The sequence below is a fragment of the Hyla sarda genome, chromosome 1 (assembly GCF_029499605.1).
Source record: "Hyla sarda isolate aHylSar1 chromosome 1, aHylSar1.hap1, whole genome shotgun sequence".
NCBI classification, from domain to species: Eukaryota; Metazoa; Chordata; class Amphibia; order Anura; family Hylidae; genus Hyla; species Hyla sarda.
The window spans coordinates 605,131,173-605,152,187 of NC_079189.1; the positions used below are offsets into that span (position 1 = coordinate 605,131,173).

Below are 21,015 nucleotides of genomic sequence, written 5' to 3' on the forward strand. Positions count from 1 at the left end.
ACAGCTCAGCTACATGCACATTACACATATACAGCTCTACTGTGTACACATACAGCTCAGCTACATGTACATTACACATATACAGCTCTACTGTGTACACATACAGCTCAGCTACATGTACATTACACATATACAGCTCTACTGTGTACACATACAGCTCAGCTACATGTACATTACACATATACAGCTCTACTGTGTACACATACAGCTCAGCTACATGCACATTACACACAGCTCTGCTGCAGACATATATAACACACACATACACAGCTCTGCACCACGCACATCACACACACACAGCTCTGCTGCATACACATAACTTCAGCTCATCCAGCAGCGATCACAACCAGCACAGCAGAGTCCTGCATACACTGAGCAGATGAGCCTAGAGCAGCAGCCCCTGATCATGTGACTCCCCCTCCTCCATGTGACGGATCACATGACTGTGACATCATGGCAGGTCCTGTAACAACCAGGAAACGACAGGTGGAGGTATCTGTGTGTGTGTAGATATATATATAAAAGGAATATGTAAAGCAGCTCCTCACTTCCCCTTCTCAGGTCGCATTCCCTGAAGCTTTAGCTCCAATTACTGAGTCTCAAAAACTGATCGGGACTTTATGGCAGAATTCTCCCCAGAAGGAAGAGGACTCATCTGCAGACATCACTGTTCGGGGTGATCGCCCCTCGTTACTACAGAGCAGAGTGTTCTGGTTTATCTGGTGAGAGGCCTGGAGACTATGTATATGTGTGTGGTTTGTTCCCCTCTTACTGGTTATTGTGGTTCCGGTCTCTGTAGTTACTGGTTATTGTGGTTCCGGTCTCTGTAGTTACTGGTTATTGTGGTTCTGGTCTCTGTAGTTACTGGTTATTGTGGTTCTGGTCTCTGTAGTTACTGGTTATTGTGGTTCTGGTCTCTGGAGTTACTGGGTATTGTGGTTCCGGTCTCTGGAGTTACTGGTTATTGTGGTTCCGGTCTCTGTAGTTACTGGTTATTGTGGTTCTGGTCTCTGTAGTTACTGGTTATTGTGGTTCTGGTCTCTGTAGTTACTGGTTATTGTGGTTCCGGTCTCTGTAGTTACTGGTTATTGTGGTTCCGGTCTCTGTAGTTACTGGTTATTGTGGTTCCGCTCTCTGTAGTTACTGGTTATTGTGGTTCTGGTCTCTGTAGTTACTGGTTATTGTGGTTCCGGTCTCTGTAGTTACTGGTTATTGTGGTTCCGCTCTCTGTAGTTACTGGTTATTGTGGTTCTGGTCTCTGTAGTTACTGGTTATTGTGGTTCTGGTCTCTGTAGTTACTGGTTATTGTGGTTCCGGTCTCTGTAGTTACTGGTTATTGTGGTTCCGCTCTCTGTAGTTACTGGTTATTATGGTTCCGGTCTCTGTAGTTACTGGTTATTGTGGTTCTGGTCTCTGTAATTACTGGTTATTGTGGTTCTGGTCTCTGTAGTTACTGGTTATTGTGGTTCTGGTCTCTGTAGTTACTGGTTATTGTGGTTCCGCTCTCTGTAGTTACTGGTTATTGTGGTTCTGGTCTCTGTAGTTACTGGTTATTGTGGTTCTGGTCTCTGTAGTTACTGGTTATTGTGGTTCCGGTCTCTGTAGTTACTGGTTATTGTGGTTCCGGTCTCTGTAGTTACTGGTTATTGTGGTTCTGGTCTCTGTAGTTACTGGTTATTGTGGTTCCGGTCTCTGTAGTTACTGGTTATTGTGGTTCTGGTCTCTGTAGTTACTGGTTATTGTGGGTCCGGTCTCTGTAGTTACTGGTTATTATGGTTCCGGTCTCTGTAGTTACTGGTTATTGTGGTTCTGGTCTCTGTAGTTACTGGTTATTGTGGTTCCGCTCTCTGTAGTTACTGGTTATTGTGGTTCTGCCCTCTGTAGTTACTGGTTATTGTGGTTCCGGTCTCTGTAGTTACTGGTTATTGTGGTTCTGGTCTCTGTAGTTACTGGTTATTGTGGTTCCGCTCTCTGTAGTTACTGGTTATTGTGGGTCCGGTCTCTGTAGTTACTGGTTATTGTGGTTCTGGTCTCTGTAGTTACTGGTTATTGTGGTTCTGGTTATTGTGGTTCCGGTCTCTGTAGTTACTGGTTATTATGGTTCCGGTCTCTGTAGTTACTGGTTATTGTGGTTCTGGTCTCTGTAGTTACTGGTTATTGTGGTTCTGGTCTCTGTAGTTACTGGTTATTGTGGTTCTGGTCTCTGTAGTTACTGGTTATTGTGGTTCTGGTCTCTGTAGTTACTGGTTATTGTGGTTCTGGTCCCTGTAGTTACTGGTTATTGTGGTTCTGGTCTCTGTAGTTACTGGTTATTGTGGTTCCGCTCTCTGTAGTTACTGGTTATTGTGGTTCCACTCTCTGTAGTTACTGGTTATTGTGGTTCCACTCTCTGTAGTTACTGGTTATTGTGGTTCCACTCTCTGTAGTTACTGGTTATTGTGGTTCTGGTCTCTGTAGTTACTGGTTATTGTGGTTCTGGTCTCTGTAGTTACTGGTTATTGTGGTTCCGCTCTCTGTAGTTACTGGTTATTGTGGTTCCGCTCTCTGTAGTTACTGGTTATTGTGGTTCCGCTCTCTGTAGTTACTGGTTTTTGTGGTTCTGGTCTCTGTAGTTACTGGTTATTATGGTTCCGCTCTCTGTAGTTACTGGTTATTCCGGTTCCGCTCTCTGTAGTTACTGGTTATTCCGGTTCCGCTCTCTGTAGTTACTGGTTATTCCGGTTCCGCTCTCTGTAGTTACTGGTTATTGTGGTTCCGCTCTCTGTAGTTACTGGTTATTGTGGTTCCGCTCTCTGTAGTTACTGGTTATTGTGGTTCCGCTCTCTGTAGTTACTGGTTATTGTGGTTCCGCTCTCTGTAGTTACTGGTTATTGTGGTTCCGCTCTCTGTAGTTACTGGTTATTGTGGTTCCCGTCTCTGTAGTTACTGGTTATTGTGGTTCTGGTCTCTGTAGTTACTGGTTATTGTGGTTCCGCTCTCTGTAGTTACTGGTTATTGTGGTTCTGCCCTCTGTAGTTACTGGTTATTGTGGTTCCGGTCTCTGTAGTTACTGGTTATTGTGGTTCTGGTCTCTGTAGTTACTGGTTATTGTGGTTCCGGTCTCTGTAGTTACTGGTTATTGTGGTTCCGGTCTCTGTAGTTACTGGTTATTGTGGTTCTGGTCTCTGTAGTTACTGGTTATTGTGGTTCCGCTCTCTGTAGTTACTGGTTATTGTGGGTCCGGTCTCTGTAGTTACTGGTTATTGTGGTTCTGGTCTCTGTAGTTACTGGTTATTGTGCTTCCGCTCTCTGTAGTTACTGGTTATTGTGTGTGATGTCCCAGTACGGGATATGTTCCTACAGTCCTGTCTGGTTGAGTCCCTGTACCTCCTCAGGGCTATATTCCCCCATAATGTGAACAGGTTGTGTATTAAGTGCAAAGGACCTTGTAATGTTGGTCACATGATAATGTTTGTCACATGTTTAAGTCATGCTTTGTTACCCAGAGAGCACCAGATAACCCACAATTGGCCTATGGGCTCCTTGCTCTGCCCCCCTTAATAAGAGGAGGTGGTACTACAATCACTCTCATAGATCCTGAGGTCAGATCCAGTCCAGATGTCTCAGAGCCAGTGTCCAGCACATCTGGAGGCCTCAACCTAAATTCCAGCCATAAGTCAGTAAGTCAAGTCATCTTTATCTGCTGTCACTACCTTCAGTCAAGTCAAGTCAATTGTAGTCAGCGTGGCCTGCACCTATAGTCTCTTAAGTCACTTCAAGTCCCAGCAAGCTGCGAGGTCCCCTGTGTTACTGGTCACCTCTCTGGGATTCTGGCCAAAATTTATAGACTGTACCATCTGTCTACCTCATTAAAGCTACCGTAACCTTAACCTGGCCTTGGACTATTATTTGCCCCTGCCTAACCTAGGACTAGCAGTACTACCTTCGGGTGGTTACATAGGCAAATCACGCCCTGGTAGTTACTGGTTATTGTGGTTCCGGTCTCTGTAGTTACTGGTTATTCCGGTTCCCGTCTCTGTAGTTACTGGTTGTGGTTCCGGTCTCTGTAGTTACTGGTTATTGTAGTTCTGGTCTCTGTAGTTACTGGTTATTGTGGTTCTGGTCTCTGTAGTTACTGGTTATTGTGGTTCTGGTCTCTGTAGTTATTGGTTATTCCGGTTCCGGTCTCTGTAGTTACTGGTTATTGTGGTTCTGGTCTCTGTAGCTACTGGTTGTGGTTCCGGTCTCTGTAGTTACTGGTTATTGTGGTTCCGGTCTCTGTAGTTACTGGTTATTGTGGTTCTGGTCTCTGTAGTTACTGGTTATTGTGGTTCTGGTCTCTGTAGTTACTGGTTATTGTGGTTCTGGTCTCTGTAGTTACTGGTTATTGTGGTTCCGGTCTCTGTAGTTACTGGTTATTGTGGTTCCACTCTCTGTAGTTACTGGTTATTGTGGTTCCGGTCTCTGTAGTTACTGGTTATTGTGGTTCCGGTCTCTGTAGTTACTGGTTATTGTGGTTCCGGTCTCTGTAGTTACTGGTTATTGTGGTTCTGGTCTCTGTAGTTACTGGTTATTGTGGTTCCGGTCTCTGTAGTTACTGGTTATTGTGGTTCCGGTATCTGTAGTTACTGGTTATTGTGGTTCTGGTCTCTGTAGTTACTGGTTATTGTGGTTCCGGTCTCTGTAGTTACTGGTTATTGTGGTTCCGGTCTCTGTAGTTACTGGTATTAGAAGAATTGACATAGCATCGGGCGCTCGGGGATCCAGGGAGATTTCACAACCAGGTCATGGAGGTGGATAGGAATTCAAGCTTTATTAGTATACAACAACGCTTTCCGGGTTAGCATACCCCTTCTGTCAATCTGAAGAAGGGGTATGCTAACCCCGAAACGCGTTGTTGTATACTAATAAAGCTTGAATTCCTATCCACCTCCATGACTTGGTTGTGAGATCTCCCTGGATCCCCGAGCGCCTGATGCTAGGTCAATTTTTCTAATACCAAGTTCACCAACAGGATCTCCTTTTTGGATCCATCCTGAAGACCTGTAGGCTTGCACAGATTCCTTCATTACCTCAGATTGAGGTTATATGCGTATTATTATACGCTCCAGGTGAGCGGCCATTCATTAGACCCCTTACATATCCCCACTTTACGTGGGTCTTTGTAATAATTTTTAGGGTAATGCACTAGGCGCCTCCTTGGGTCTTCTCTTTTTTATTTGTTTACAGGTCTGTAGTTACTGGTTATTGTGGTTCTGGTCTCTGTAGTTACTGGTTATTGTGGTTCTGGTCTCTGTAGTTACTGGTTATTGTGGTTCCGGTCTCTGTAGTTACTGGTTATTCTGGTTCTGGTCTCTGTAGTTACTGGTTATTGTGGTTCTGGTCTCTGTAGTTACTGGTTATTGTGGTTCCGGTCTCTGTAGTTACTGGTTATTGTGGTTCCGGTCTCTGTAGTTACTGGTTATTGTGGTTCTGGTCTCTTTAGTTACTGGTTATTGTGGTTCCGGTCTCTGTAGTTACTGGTTATTGTGGTTCCGGTCTCCATAGTTACTGGTCATTGTGGTTCCGGTCTCTGTAGACAGTTGAGACCCCTCCCCCACCAAATACCTTACTAGACTGTATGGCGATACTGACCATGTTGTGTCTCCCATCTTATCTCTCGTCTGACCTGAGTCCTAAGGTCGTGTTTATATGGGATTTTATACCGGATCCTCTTCTTCCCTTCAGGTTCCTCCAACCCAGGATCCTCTGCTGATATCTTCTATATAAGAGAAGTTTCCTGATCAACCATGGAGAGAGACAGGAACAAGATGGCCGACAGGATAATAAACCTCACCCTAGAGATACTCTTCCGGCTTACTGGAGAGGTGAGGGATTCTGGGAGTGATGTCACATGACCTCATTATTATCTATAATAACAGATGGATATGACTGGAGAGGTGAGGGATTCTGGTGTATGTAGTGATATATTAATGTGTCTCTCCATACACAGGTTTACACAGTAATGAAGAAGTCCTCTAGTGGGCGCTGTCGGGCCCCTGTGTGTGAAGGATGGGGAAGAACCCAGAGCCCAATCCCGGGGCCCCCACCTCACTCCCTGATACATGAGGAAATGGATGAACAGAAGATCCTAGAACTAATCAACAAGATGATGGAGCTGCTGACTGGAGAGGTGACCCTGCTGGGACATTATACAGTAATGGAGGGGTCTGGTGATGACTGGAGAGGTGACACTGCTGGGAATGCTGGGACATTATACAGTAATGGAGGGGTCTGGTGATGACTGGAGAGGTGACACTGCTGGGACATTATACAGTAATGGAGGGGGTCTGGTGATGACTGGAGAGGTGACACTGCTGGGACATTATACAGTAATGGAGGGGTCTGGTGATGACTGGAGAGGTGACACTGCTGGGAATGCTGGGACATTATACAGTAATGGAGGGGTCTGGTGATGACTGGAGAGGTGACACTGCTGGGACGTTACAGTAACACCGCTGGAGGGGTCAGGGTGATGACTGTATCATTGTATGTCAGGTTCCTATAAGGTGTCAGGACGTGGCGGTCTATTTCTCCATGGAGGAGTGGGAGTATGTAGAAGGACACAAGGATCAGTACAAGGATCAGGTGATGATGGAGGATCAGCAGCCCCTCACATCACCAGGTAATAGACATGACTATATACACACGTCCTCTCATTATTTGTATGTAAAGAATTAATTCAGTCTCCGTATGTGTTCCCTACAGTCAGATCCAGTAAGAGAACAGCACCAGAGAGGTGTCTTGTATATCAAGGTGAAAATCTCAAGTGTATTAATGCTACAGACTTAAAGGAAAAAGAAAAGACAGACGTGAGCAGTGATGAGCAGTATAAGGAGGACATTTCTACAGGGAAAGATCTGATCTATATTAATGCTACAGATATAAAGGAAGAAGAGACAGATGTGAGCGGTGATGAGCAGTATAAGGAGGACCTTTCTACAGGGAAAGATCTGATCTATATTAATGCTACAGATATAAAGGAAGAAGAGACAAATGTGAGCGGTGATGAGCAGTATAAGGAGGACATTTCTACAGTTAACTGCCTAGGTGAGTAGTAACTACTAAAATAAGAGAACAGTCACGGATTCTTCTCAGTCACTTACTACAACAATTGTGTGTGGAATATTTTACGTTCTGTGTTCTGTCTGTATTTTGGCTGAATGGAGGAATACACAGCAGAAAAGTCTTAATATACTGGAAAAAAATATATTTGGAAAGTCTTTAGATCCTTTGACGTTGTTCTAATTTTTTTTATTTTGAGGCCCATCATTCCGTAATACTCCATAATGACAATAAGTAAAAATAGAATTTTAAAGTGTAGCTGTCATTAAAAAAGAACTTGTGTAATTCAGATAATACCATTGTATGTATATTTGTAATATACAAGGTGGGCCATTTATATGGATACACCTTAATAAAATGGGAATGGTTGGTGATATTAACTTCCTGTTTGTGGCACATTAGTATATGTGAGGGGGGAAACTTTTCAAGATGGGTGGTGACCATGGCGGCCATTTTGAAGTCGAATGGCGGCCATTTTGAACTTATTGGGAATTTCACAAGAAAAACAATGATCTGCTTGGTTTTAACGTAACTGTATTCTTTCATGAGTTATTTACAAGTTTCTGACCACTTATAAAATGTGTTCAATGTGCTGCCCATTGTGTTGGATTGTCAATGCAACCCTCTTCTCTATATACTGCTATATACTACTATATACACCGCAGGAGAAATGCTAGCACATGCTTCCAGTATCCGTATACACTGCTATATACTACTATATACACCGCAGGAGAAATGCTAGCACAGGCTTCCAGGATTCGTAGTTTCAGGTGCTGCACATCTCGTATCTTCACAGCATAGACAATTGCCTTCAGATGACCCCAAAGATAAGCCTAAGGGGGTCAGATCGGGAGACCTTGGGGGCCATTCAACAGGCCCACGATGACCAATCCACTTGATGTTTCCCTCTTTATGCACTGAAGCTGGCACGTTCCCTGAGTTTTTCCAGCAAGATGGTGACCACCACATTATGGGTGTCAGGTCCGAGCATTCCTAGATGAACAGTTTTTCCTGGAAAGTGGATTGGTCCTCGTGGGCCAGTTGAATGGCCCCAAGGTCTCCCGATCTGACCCCCTTAGACTTTTATCTTTGGGGTCATCTGAAGGCAATTGTCTATGCTGTGAAGATATGAGATGTGCAGCACCTGAAACTACGGATACTGGAAGCCTGTGCTAGCATTTCTCCTGCGGTGTATATAGTAGTATATAGCAGTGTATACGGATACTGGAAGCCTGTGCTAGCATTTCTCCTGCGGTGTATATAGTAGTATATAGCAGTGCATACAGATACTGGAAGCCTGTGCTAGCATTTCTCCTGCGGTGAATATAGTAGTATATAGCAGTGTATACGGATACTGGAAGCCTGTGTTAGCATTTCTCCTGCGGTGTATATAGTAGTATATAGCAGTGTATACGGATACTGGAAGCCTGTGCTAGCATTTCTCCTGCGGTGTATATAGTAGTATATAGCAGTGTATACGGATACTGGAAGCCTGTGCTAGCATTTCTCCTGCGGTGTATATAGTAGTATATAGCAGTGTATACGGATACTGGAAGCCTGTGCTAGAATTTCTCCTGCGGTGTATATAGTAGTATATAGCAGTGTATACGGATACTGGAAGCCTGTGCTAGCATTTCTCCTGCGGTGTATATAGTAGTATATAGCAGTGTATACGGATACTGGAAGCCTGTGCTAGCATTTCTCCTGCGGTGTATATAGTAGTATATAGCAGTGTATACGGATACTGGAAGCCTGTGCTAGCATTTCTCCTGCGGTGTATATAGTAGTATATAGCAGTGTATACGGATACTGGAAGCCTGTGCTAGCATTTCTCCTGCGGTGTATATAGTAGTATATAGCAGTGTATACAGATACTGGAAGCCTGTGCTAGCATTTCTCCTGCAGTGTTTCTATCAGTGTGTGAAGAGTGGGAGAAGAAGGTTGCATTGACAATCCAACACAATGGGCAGCACATTGAACACATTTTATAAGTGGTCAGAAACTTGTAAATGACTCATGAAAGAATAAAGTTCCATTAAAACCAAGCACATCATTGTTTTTCTTGTGAAATTCCCAATAGGTTTGATGTGTCACATGACCCTCTTCCTATTGAAAAAACAAAAGCTGGATTCAAAATGGCCGACTTCAAATGGCCACCATGGTCACCACCCATTTTGAAAAGTTTCCCCCCTCACAAATACTAATGTGCCACAAACAGGAAGTTAATATCACCAACCATTCCCATTTTATTAAGGTGTATCCATATAAATGGCCCACCCTGTACATTTTTTTTTTAAAAATGTGTATTTTTGTCCCTGTGGCTAATATCATACCTGTGTGTCTCTGTGAGGAGACAAAATAGGAAGGAAGTGTGGAATGACGAGCAGGGCCCTGTACACTGAGGACGAGCAGGGCCCTGTACACTGAGGACGAGCAGGGCCCTGTACACTGAGGACGAGCAGGGCCCTGTACACTGAGGACGAGGAGGGCCCTGTACACTGAGGACGAGCAGGGCTCTGTGCAGTGAGGCTCTATGACACACCCTCAGCTCACACATCAGAATGATTGACAAACCAGGAGCCTGCACAGATCCCTGCTGTCCTGCGTCACTTCCTGCATTTGGACTCCTCACAGAGACACACAGACAATAGCTGCAGGGACAGAAATTTTAAAACCAATGTTTATTATAAATATTCATATAATGGTATTATCTACACTATATAAAAAGTATTTGGTAACGACAGGTACACTTTAAACTAGGGATCGACCGATTATCGGTATGGCCGATATTATCGGTCGATAATCACGATTTTGGGCATTATCGGTATCGGCAATTACCTTGCCGATAATAACCCTCCCCCCCCCCCCCCCCCCCCCCCGACCCACCGCATCGCACCCCCCACCGTAGTGCTGGGCGGTATACCGGTATGAACCGGATACCGTTTTTTTTCTCCCACGGTATGGATTTTTGTCCATACCGCTATACCGGTCGGGCCCCTCCCCCCACCCTCCGAGTCAATAAAAAAAATAATAAACTTACCCGTAATGGTGGTGGTCCGGGCCATCCATCCTTCCTGTAGTGTCCGGCGTCATTCCGAGTGGAGGGTGAAACGGTCCGGGCTGTTCTTCTCCGGGGGTCCTCTTCTCCACTCCGGGCAGGCTCCTGCCTAGTACGCTGCATAGACGCCGCTACGCCATGACGTCCGGTGCGTTGCTGCGGGTGGTGGCGGCGGCCTATGGCACCACAAAAGCCACTGCAGTGCATTGATTTAAAGTGCCCGCTTTAAATCAATGATCTGCAGCGGTGTCGCGGGGGGATAAATAGCAGATAACTTATACCGATATTCCGGTATAAGTTATCGGCTATAGGCCCTAACCTCCACCGATTATCGGTATCTGCCCTAAAAAAAACAATATCGGTCGATCCCTACTTTAAACTTTTCAAAAATTAATTTATTTTGACCATAAGTATTCAGACCCTTTTTGTTATGACACATGATAGCTCTTGGGGGGTCTTTAATTTCTCTTGATAATCTCTGAGATGTTTCTACACCTTAATTGGAGAACACATCATTCAGCTGATTGGACAGGATTTGGGAAGACACAGCCGTGTCTATATAAAGTTTGATAGCTGACAATGAATATCAGAGTAAAAACTGAGCCATGAGGGGTAAAGAATTGTCTGTAGAGCTCAGTGACAGGATTGTGAGGAGCAACAGATCTGGAGCGGAGTAAAAAAAAAATTCTCTTTCAATATTGGAGCACTCGGCTTTACCTGTTTCTAAGTCCTTTATACTACTCTGCAGTCCCTGTTTACTCCCTTTTTATATGGGGCCCTAATAGAGGCAAAATCAAATTGTCCACCCTACAACATCCGAAGTTGGCGGCAGGGGCGGCTTTGCCTGACGTTCATCTTTACTATTTAGGTGGTCAACTTAGATATTGGGTGCTCCCTGACCCTATGCCAAGTGCGGAGCGTACACTTGCTAGATATGTACAGTGTGACGGACTGACCAGGGACCTCTGTGTCCCCCTCTGCCAAGTGCGACTTCTCCTTCCAGACGACAAGCTCCAGCATACCACAGACAATATCTTTAGGCAGAACTAGAGATTATCGCATCCTCGTACCCAAAGAACCAGGCAACACCAGTCTTCAGGTATAAAAAAAAAAAAAATCAATCTCTCTTTATTCCTGAGAAAGGACATCACAGGGGGGGGGAGGGGCAGTAAAGACAATACAGGTGACAGTAAGTCTGGAAGATAATCCAATAAAGGTATGCCTATATAGTGCCTTGTGCAGAATCAGTACCTTGTGCAGAAGGTGGACCGTGTGCAAAATGTGTACTGAAAACAGCAAATAAAGGTATTTTAATAAGATATCCAACAAGGAGCTTTAGGTCACTGGACAACATTAACTGAGGGGCACAAACTGTGGAGATAGTCCATCAAAGTCCCTGTCTTTCTTCTGTCAGCCCCTAAAGCTAGTGCCAGTCACTCTTCCATAGTCACTCTGGGAGCCGAGGCAACAATAGCGAAGGGGTAGGTTGACTCTAGGAACCGTCACAGTGCTCCCCCTAACAAAAAGGCAGACCCGGTGCGATCCCAACCGATCCACTTGGGGCTGTCTGGGCCACCACCATCAGTCCCAGTTGTCGTGGTTCTCCTCTCGGTTAATGTTTAGTGGCAACAATGTAGTCCAATACCAGCAAACCCTGCATGAAGCTCATTGGGGCACCCCTCAAGAAAAAAAAAAAAAAAAAGTTTCCGCTTCTCCCCCCTCCTCAGCCGGGGGAGGGGGAAGGCCTGACCCGGCCTGTAGTCCGTGAGAAGGAGGCTAGCTTCCGAGCCCCTCCCAAACAACCTTTCCCAAACAAAGCCTCCATTCATCGGCGGTCGGAGGGGCAGGAGACCGATTGCCTCCACACCCGGTTGCAATATCTGCCACTGAGCAGCCGCACAGACTGTGCCAGTCCCTGTACTGTTCCACAGCTGCTGGGGATCCAGGCCGACTGTCTGGGATCCTGGCGGGATCAGTGCAGGGATCACTGTCTCCTCTGTAACTTCAGAGCTGCCAGCAGTCTTTGTTGAGCAAAGTGTAGCAGAACTCTGCCCTGATGCCAGCGCTTAAGCCGGGGATGTAATCAGTAGGTGGAGAGAGGTTGACTGCCTCCTCACCCGGTTGCAGGGTCCATCTCACGACATGGAATTCTCTGGGGAGCCGCACCGACTGTGCTTGCTCCTGTACCGTTAAACAGCCGCTGGGGATCCAGGCCGACTGCCTGCAATCCAGGGTGGATGGTACAGGGGTCACGGACCCCTCTGTAGCTGTAGAGCTGCCAGCAGTGTTCGGTGCGGGGCAGAGTGTAACAATTCTCCCATTTACTGGTCTCTTCAGCTGCTAATAGCAAGCTTATTCAGCTATATATCATTTATTATTGCTACATTACCCCGCTTCGACTTTGTCAGATGGGGCGCGCATCCTCGGATGCCTGTCATAGATGTTTTGCCCTTAGGGCAGACGTTTGGCACCTTTTATATGGGACAGCTGTTATGTGGCATCCTTTTTGGGGTGAGGTTTTGCACCTACCAAACTCTCTAGTGGCCCAGTATCTCCCGACTGACCCCCTCCATTTGTTTATTCGGTATCCTGAATGAGGAGGTGTGGCCCAATCACGTCCTTACATTTCTTAGGGAAACTCTGTTTTTGGACAGAAAAGATATAGCCCTATGATGGATGTACCCCCGACCCCCTACATGTACTAAATGGAAGAAATTGGTGAACTCTATTATTCTGTTCTCTAAAGTGGTGTATAAACACCGGAAATTATTATTATTTTTTTTTTTTAAGAGCCGAGGCAAGTGCTCTCTATCACCCAAAGTGCAAGAAAAAGTGCAAACGTGTCACACTAAAAAAACGTGCACAAAGGATGCGGTCTATCGCTAAGCCCTTCTCCAACAGGAGAGAGGCCCCCCAACAAACCTACCCTTCACCTCCAGGCCAAAAGGCACCTGCAAGGATCCAGGTTCGATGCCCCTTTTAGCCGAAGCTACTAAGGGGCCGAAAATGCACCTGGCTTCAACCTAGGTGTTAACCAAGGTATCAGCCGAGGAGCCGTATACTGATGGCATCTTGACCAAAGCCAAGATGCCCAGGGGTTGCAGGGAGGTGAGGAACCTAATGGCCACACACACCTCCCCTAGACCGCCAGGAGGGACACTCAGAAGGGCTACCGCATCCTGCCAATCCTGTGTACAAAACAACACGTAAAAGTAGCACAGTGACAAAACACAAAAAATAAATAAGTAAATAAATGCAGATATACTGCCCGGTCATCCGGCCAGATCTATAAAAATTTCCCGGATCCTAGCCAGAAGGCCGGGATACCAAGGGTGAGTGCCAAAGGTGAAGAGTATGGTGCAGTGCTTTCACTCAGTGAGTTATAACACCCAGTGAGTTTCGGCACCTCAGGCTCACCACTCCCCGAGGAACAGAAGTACCTCGGCTCTACACCCCCCCAACCTCATGGTGAGACCCAGAGGAAACAGGTCACACCAGAGCAGCCGTCGAGCTGATTCCTCAGAACCAGCCCCGGAACACCCTGATACCCCTGCCCCCTCCATGCAGCACCCATCCCCACCAGCCCAAAACCGGCGTCATTCGGGCACCGGCATGAAACTGTTAAGAACAGATACTACACTTGATTTTAGCCAAAAGGCCGAGAAGCGATTCTTTCTCCGTCTGTTGTATAAACACCGGAAATGTCCGTCCAAATTTGACCATGTGTGGGGCACATGGTTTTCCTCCCCCTTGACTCAGTGTTTCCTGGCTTCTGTTCGTGGTTTGACCAACTCACGGTGCCCAATAGTGCCTAACATATTTATGTTTTCTGTTTCTACTGATGTAAAATGGTTTTTCCAGCGGCGGCGACATTGTTGATGTATCTCTAGTCCTCTCATTTAGTTCTAATTCTTGAAGGTCTCTGCTTGATTTTGTGATGTGTGGGGACAGCGGACCTACTTCCGTGTTATCTTTGCACCTTCGGGTGCTTGTTTTTTGTTTAATGTTTCGGTTAGCCCTTATTGAAAAGCTTATTTTGTTGCTGATTAGATAGGTACTATGCCCTTTGTTTTTTATACTCGATATGATTGTACCTTTGCCTGCCTTTCATATTTGTAATGCTGATGGCTTTTTTACCTTTTAACAAAAAAAAAAAACAAAAAAAAAAGGGCCCTTCTACCCAAAAGTCTAACTATATTTATATGCAAAATTCTTAAGGTTATATTTCTGAAAAATATCTGTTTTATTCTTGGCAGATGACTGTACCAGGAGATCAGAGGAGAATCTTATATCTTCAGATTATAAAGCAGATGATGATATCACACAAGATACATATGAAGAACATTCCATTATCCCAGATACACCCTCAGCCCTTCACAGACAAGATCTGTCATCTCATCCTGTTATACCCGTCCTGTCTTCTGATCCATCACAGGCTGGTAAACAAAATAAAAGCCACAGAAGGGGTGTTAGACATCAAAAAGCTTATACAGGAAAGGAGCCATTTTCTTGTTTAGAATGTGGAAAATGTTTTACTAAAAAATCAAGACTTTTTAAACATCGAAGAACTCACACAGGAGAAAAGCCATTTCTATGTCCAGAATGTGGAAAATGTTATCGTTATAAATCAAATCTTGTTGAACATCTAAAAACTCACACAGGAGAGAAGCCATTTCTTTGTCTAGAATGTGGAAAATGTTTTCCTCAAAAAACACAGCTTTTTAAACATCAAAGAACTCACACAGGTGAGACGCCATTTGCATGTCCAGAATGTGGAAAATGTTATCGTTACAAATCAAATCTTGTTGAACATCTAAAAACGCACACAGGAGAGAAGCCATTTCTTTGTCTAGAATGTGGAAAATGTTTTTCACAAAAAACAAAACTTGTTAGACATCAGACAATTCACACAGGCGAGAAGCCATTTTCATGTTCAGAATGTGGGAAATGTTTTTATACTAAATCAAGACTAGTTGAACATCAGAAAACTCACACAGTTGAGAAGCCATTTTTATGCCCAGAATGTGGAAAATGCTTTACTCTTAAAGCAAAACTTGTTAGACATCTAACATTTCACACGGGGGTGAAGCCATTTCTATGCCCAGAATGTGGGAAAGGTTTTATTCAAAAATCAGATCTTGTTAAACATCAACGAATTCACACAGGGGAGAAGCCATTTTCCTGTAAAGATTGTGGCAATGTTTTTACTCAGAAAACATCTCTAAAGGAACATCAAAGAATTCACACAGGGGAGAATCTATTTTCATGTCCTGAATGTGGGAAAAGTTTTAAACGGAAATCAAATCTTGTTGAGCATCAAAAAACTCACACAAGGGAAATGCAGTTTTCATGCTCAGAATGTGGCAAATGTTTTAATCGGAAATCATATCTTGTTAAGCATCAGAAAACTCACAGAAAAAAACAATATTCATGTACAATATGTCCTTTAGGACAAAGTAATGTCTAATTACACAGTAAAAAAAATCACAGAGGAAAAGCAGAACCTGTTCTTCTTACCATCCTGTTGTTTTTTTATTATGTCCTGTAAGTATGATGGGTGCAGGGCTGCCATCAGAAAAGTTCTTTGCCCTTCTTATACAATCGGCATCTTCTCAAATGTTTTGATTTCCAACGTCTTATTTTGGGCGTCATTCCAAGGTTTCTTAGTCACAAGCAGATTGCAAGCTCAGCAACATGGTGCATAGTTTAAAAGTAGGTAACAGATCTTTTTTCAGCATTAGAAATGACATATAAATATATAAGTATTAATATATATATTGATTGGAGTCAGAATCATTTTAATCAACTTGACAAGGGCAGCACAGTAAAGCACTGTGCTGCAAAGTATGTAACTCCGCCGCACTCTGCTATAATCTAATATGCCCTATTCTGGTTAGTGTAAAACTGCCCTAAAATTTTGTAAATATTCCCACATACTGTGGGAGATGTATGAAAATCTAAGAGAGGTAAAGTGTGGCTTCTTTAATTTTTAAGAAAGCCTTTGAAAAATAAATAGCAGCAATCTGATTGTTGCAATGGGCAACTGCATCACTTTCGTCTCTTCAGGTTCTGATAAATCTCCCCTGTTGACCATACAGAGGTAGATACCAGAAAGTGTCTGCTGACAGTGTAGGCCAGGGGGTCCTCAAACTTTTTAAACGGGGGGCCAGTTCACGGTCCCTCAGACCGTTGGAGGGCCGGACAATAGATAACAAAACATGAACAAATTCCTATGCACACTTATATCTTAGTGGACTACCACTTTAAGTACGCAGCACAGTTCCCCCCACATTAGGTTGACAGTATAGATCCCCCCCACATAAGGTTGTAGTTCCCACACATTAGGGTTGGCAGTACAGTTCCCACACATTAGGGTTGGCAGTACAGTTCCCACACATTAGGTGCAGTACAGTTCCCCCCACATTAGGTGCAGTACAGTTCCCCCTACATTGGGCGCAGTACAGTTCCCCCCACATTAGGCGCAGTATAATGTTCCCCCACATTAGGCGCAGTATAATGTTCCCCCACACTAGGTGCAGTATAGATCTCCAACACTAGGTGCAGTATAGATCCCCCAAATTAGATGCAGTATAGCTCCCCACAATTAGGTGCAGTATAGCTCCCCCACATTAGGTGCAGCATGTTCCCCCACATTAGGTGCAGTATAGATCCCCCACATTAGGTGCAGTATGTTACCCCACAAACATACAGCCTCCATCCATACAGTGTATGGCTGGAGGCTGTATGCCTGTGTCCTGCCCCACTTCAGTGCTCTGACCACCGCTCCACCGGTCTGGACATAGCAGTAAGTCCCGGGACCGGTGCTTGGAGCACCGAAGCTGACGTGCCGCTGGGAACACTTACCTAGCTGGCCAGCGCACGTCTTCATCGCTGCCCCGCTCCTCCGCGCTCCGTTACTATGGGCGCACGCATGGCGTCAGTGACGTCCCTGTGTGCGCCACCTTCCCTGTGTTTTTAAAGTAAATGCGGGGTCTCCGAGAGTGCATCCCTGTGTCCCGAAAACATCTTTCGGGACACAGGGATGTCCCAGACAGCGTCGGGCCGCATGTGGCCTGCGGGCCATAGTTTGAGGACCCCTGGTGTAGGCGATTACAATGACATGACTCACAGATGACGTCTTCTCTGATCGGAGTTGTTGGCTTTTCCTTTTCTTCTGAATCTTGCCTGGACCTCCATGAAGACTCCCAGCTATGATTTGTCTCTGCAGAATACAACGGACGCACATTATAGGCTCCTTTCTAAAGCACCATCCCCACCTCTATACATACTCCCCATCTATACTGCCTCACATAGTAATAGTTTCCACTTTGTGCCCCCATACACAGATATATACAGCCCCCCACATACATATCCCGCTTATACGCATACACATCTCCCACACACACACATACACAGCCCCCCACACACCTCACACATACACAGCCCCCATACACACATACACAGGCCCCACACACACAGCCCGTTTATACGCATACACATCTCCCACACACACACACATACACAGCCCCCCACACACATACATAGCCCCCATACATACACAGGCCCCACATACATAGCCCGCTTATACGCATACACATCTCCCACACACACAGACACAGCCCCCATACACAACCCGCTTATATGCATACACATCTCCCACACATACACAGCCCCCACACACATACACATCTCCCCCACACACATACACAGCCCCCCACACACATACACATCTCCCCCCCACACACACATACACAGGCCCCACATACATAGCCCGCTTATACGCATACACATCTCCCACACACACACATACACAGCCCCCATACACAGGCCCCACATACATAGCCCGCTTATACGCATACACATCTCCCACATACACAGCCCCCATACACAGGCCCCACATACATAGCCTGCTTATACGCATACACATCTCCCCCACACACACATACACAGCCCCCATACATACACAGGCCCCACATACATAGCCCGCTTATACGCATACACATCTCACACACACACAGCATTACACACATACACATCTCCCACATACACAGCCCCCATACACACACATACACAGGCCCCACATACACAGCCCGCATATATGCATACACATCTCCCCCACATACATAGCCCCACCACACATACACAGCCTTATACGCATACACAGCCCGCTTATATGCATACACATCTCCCACACACATACACAGCCCCCATATAAACATACTCTACTCCCATACTCCCTCAAGGACGCAGGGATTTTTTATTTTTGGACTTTTGTTTCCCCCTTGTTTTCTAAGAGCCATAACGCTTCCAATTTTCCACCTACAGACCCATATGAGGCTTGTTGTTTGATGTCACTCCAAAGTACAAACAGTGGCACAATCATTATTAGTGGGGGCTTCTGTTTCTTCACAATATACTTTTCGGTAAGAATGACCCATATCTGGGCTATTATCTTTATTCTGTAAGTCCATACAATTAAAGGACTACTCTGGAGCAAAGTTATTTTATGGCATTGAAAAGACAGCAAGAAGTTATATAAGAAAGCCAATTGCCTCCATTGTCTCACTTGCATGCATCACGACTTTGCCGATATCCAGAAGTACAGCCTGTCTGCCACAGTTATGAATTTTGTTCCCTGTGTGTTCGGCCGACCGCGGCCATCTTGGTAACGAAACGTCACTGCTCTCATCATCCTCCCCTCTCTCAGCTGGCCCCCCTGGCCTCCTCCCTGCTCTCAGCCTGCCCCCCTCCCTCCGATCCGGTCACTCCCATCCTTTACATATTCCTATACTCAACATTTGCAGAGCCGTCATTAGCTGGGCTGTGCAAACGCGTCAGAATACCCTTTTAAACAGTAAAACAATGTATTACAAACATGTTCTTTCTTAGGCTGGGTTCACACCACGTTTTTCAAATACGGTTACCGTATACGGTTTTCTGCTAAACAACGTATGGCAAAAACCGTATGCAACCTTATACAACCGTATGACTCCAAATTAAAACGTATACGGTTTTTCCCTGTTCGGTTCTATCCGTTTGCATCAGTTTTTGCCAACGGTTTTGCTATTTTGTTGGAATTAGTTTTCCAGCAACTTAATAAAGTTACTATTGTTCTATTGAAATTCCAATCTGCGCATGTGTCAACTCCAAAAACGGATAAGAAAAACCGTGTGGAACCGTATTCTGAAATTCTGTGTACGGTTCTCATAGACAACAATGTTAAAAGAACCGCATACGGTTTTCCAACCGGAGGCAAAAACGTGGTCGACAGCGTTTTTGCCTACGGTTGAAAAATCGGCAAAACCGTATCCGAGGCAAAACGGATGCAACCGTACACAACATTTGGAATATGGTTTACAATGCATTCTCTATGCATACGGTTTCGGATACGGTCGTATAAGTTTTTTTGCGGAAAACCGTATACGGTTACTGTATTTGAAAAACGTGGTGTGAACCCAGCCTTATGTATATATTCCTTTTCAAAACAGAGTGTCTCCAGCGATTTCAAAACAACAACTCCCAGCCGGTCTGGACATGCTGGGAGTTGTAGTTTTGCAACAGCTGGAGGCACCCTGGTTGGGAAACACAGTATTATACCCTTGGGGGGGGGGGGGGGGGACTTTATTACCGAAGTGAGGCTGTGTCCTGTTGCTTCTCAGGCACCAGGGAGATATAGCAATGAGAGCAGCGTGTACTCAAATAGCTGTATCTCCCCTCTGAGCCGAGTACAGCGTCGGAGCTCACTTTGTTTGGTGCGGGGGGAGGGAGACATACATCATAGTGGTGGGTTTACACACAGGGCGGCAGCAGGGGGGGCGTGATTATTGTAATTACTGGGGAGGGGGTGAGGAGTAGGGAGGCAAGGAGGGACCGGAAATCAGAGCAAGGCAGCGTGGGGGATGACGATTTTTTATTTTTTTTTAAACTGTAATTTTTATTAAAGATTTTTCATGTATACAAATCCAAGCATAAACAGCGGAAAAGAACACTACAAGTACCGAGGTCCTGGAATATTCAGCATAACAAGTAAAATCAACCAACAAGAAAGGCCAAGACTGTCTAGTAAGGTAGCAGGACAATCCACTAGAACCATGAACGTCAAGAGTATAACACAGAAATGTAAGCGTCAATCAGTAAAATTGAACATTCTGTCATCTGCTGACCGCAATGTACCAGAAAAGGAACAAAAAAAATAAAGCTTTACAGACCACAAACACTGAAAGGGGAGGGGGGAACATAAAAAAAAAAGTGGGGGGGAGGAGGACACACAAGCAGAGATGCGCGGGGTTCATGCAGAGAAGCAGAGATGCAGGGGGTTCATACAGGGAAGCAGAGATGCAGGGGGTTCATACAGGGAAGCAGAGATGCACAGGGTTTATACAGGGAAGCAGAGATGCACGGGGTTCATACAGGGAAGCAGAGATGTACGGGCTTCATGCAGGGAAGCAGAGATGCACGGGGTTCATACAGAGATGCATGGGGTCTATACAGGGAAGCAGAGATGCACAGGGGTCTATACAGGGAAGCAGAGATGCACTGGGTTCATACAGGGAAGCAGAGATGCACGGGGTTCCTACAGGGAAGCAGAGATGCACAGGGTTCATACAGGGAAGCAGAGATGTACGGGCTTCATGCAGGGAAGCAGAGATGCACAGGGTCCATACAGGGAAGCAGAGATGCACAGGGTTCATACAGGGATGCAGAGATACACGGGGTTCATACAGGGAAGCAGAGAAGCACGGGATTCATACAGGGAAGCAGAGATGCAGGGGGTTCATACAGGGATGCAGAGATGCACGGGGTTCATACAGGGAAGCAGAGATGCACGGGGTTCATACAGGGAAGCAGAGATGCACAGGGTTCATACAGGGAAG

At 45.4% G+C, this 21,015-nt stretch overlaps 1 protein-coding gene and 1 pseudogene across 2 annotated transcripts in view; one reads left to right on the forward strand and one right to left on the reverse strand.

The window, feature by feature from the left end:
• Positions 1–530: 530 nt before the first annotated feature.
• The window catches only part of LOC130296763 (gastrula zinc finger protein XlCGF26.1-like), a 32,582-nt gene continuing 12,097 nt past the window's right edge, over positions 531–21,015 (forward strand). The window contains exons 1-6 of one of the 2 annotated variants that reach the window (XR_008849281.1): positions 531–722; positions 5,707–5,846; positions 5,972–6,151; positions 6,517–6,643; positions 6,727–7,068; positions 14,398–15,853. Coding sequence is in view for 1 of the 2 variants with exons in the window: in XM_056548665.1 (XP_056404640.1) it covers positions 5,769–5,846; positions 5,972–6,151; positions 6,517–6,643; positions 6,727–7,068; positions 14,398–15,608 (1,938 nt within the window). In the remaining variant the exon portion in view is untranslated. Of the gene's footprint in view, positions 723–5,706; positions 5,847–5,971; positions 6,152–6,516; positions 6,644–6,726; positions 7,069–14,397; positions 16,309–21,015 lie in introns of those variants that run through there. The other variant, XM_056548665.1, reaches the window with a different exon arrangement.
• LOC130344574 (U2 spliceosomal RNA) lies at positions 13,703–13,811 on the reverse strand (annotated as a pseudogene).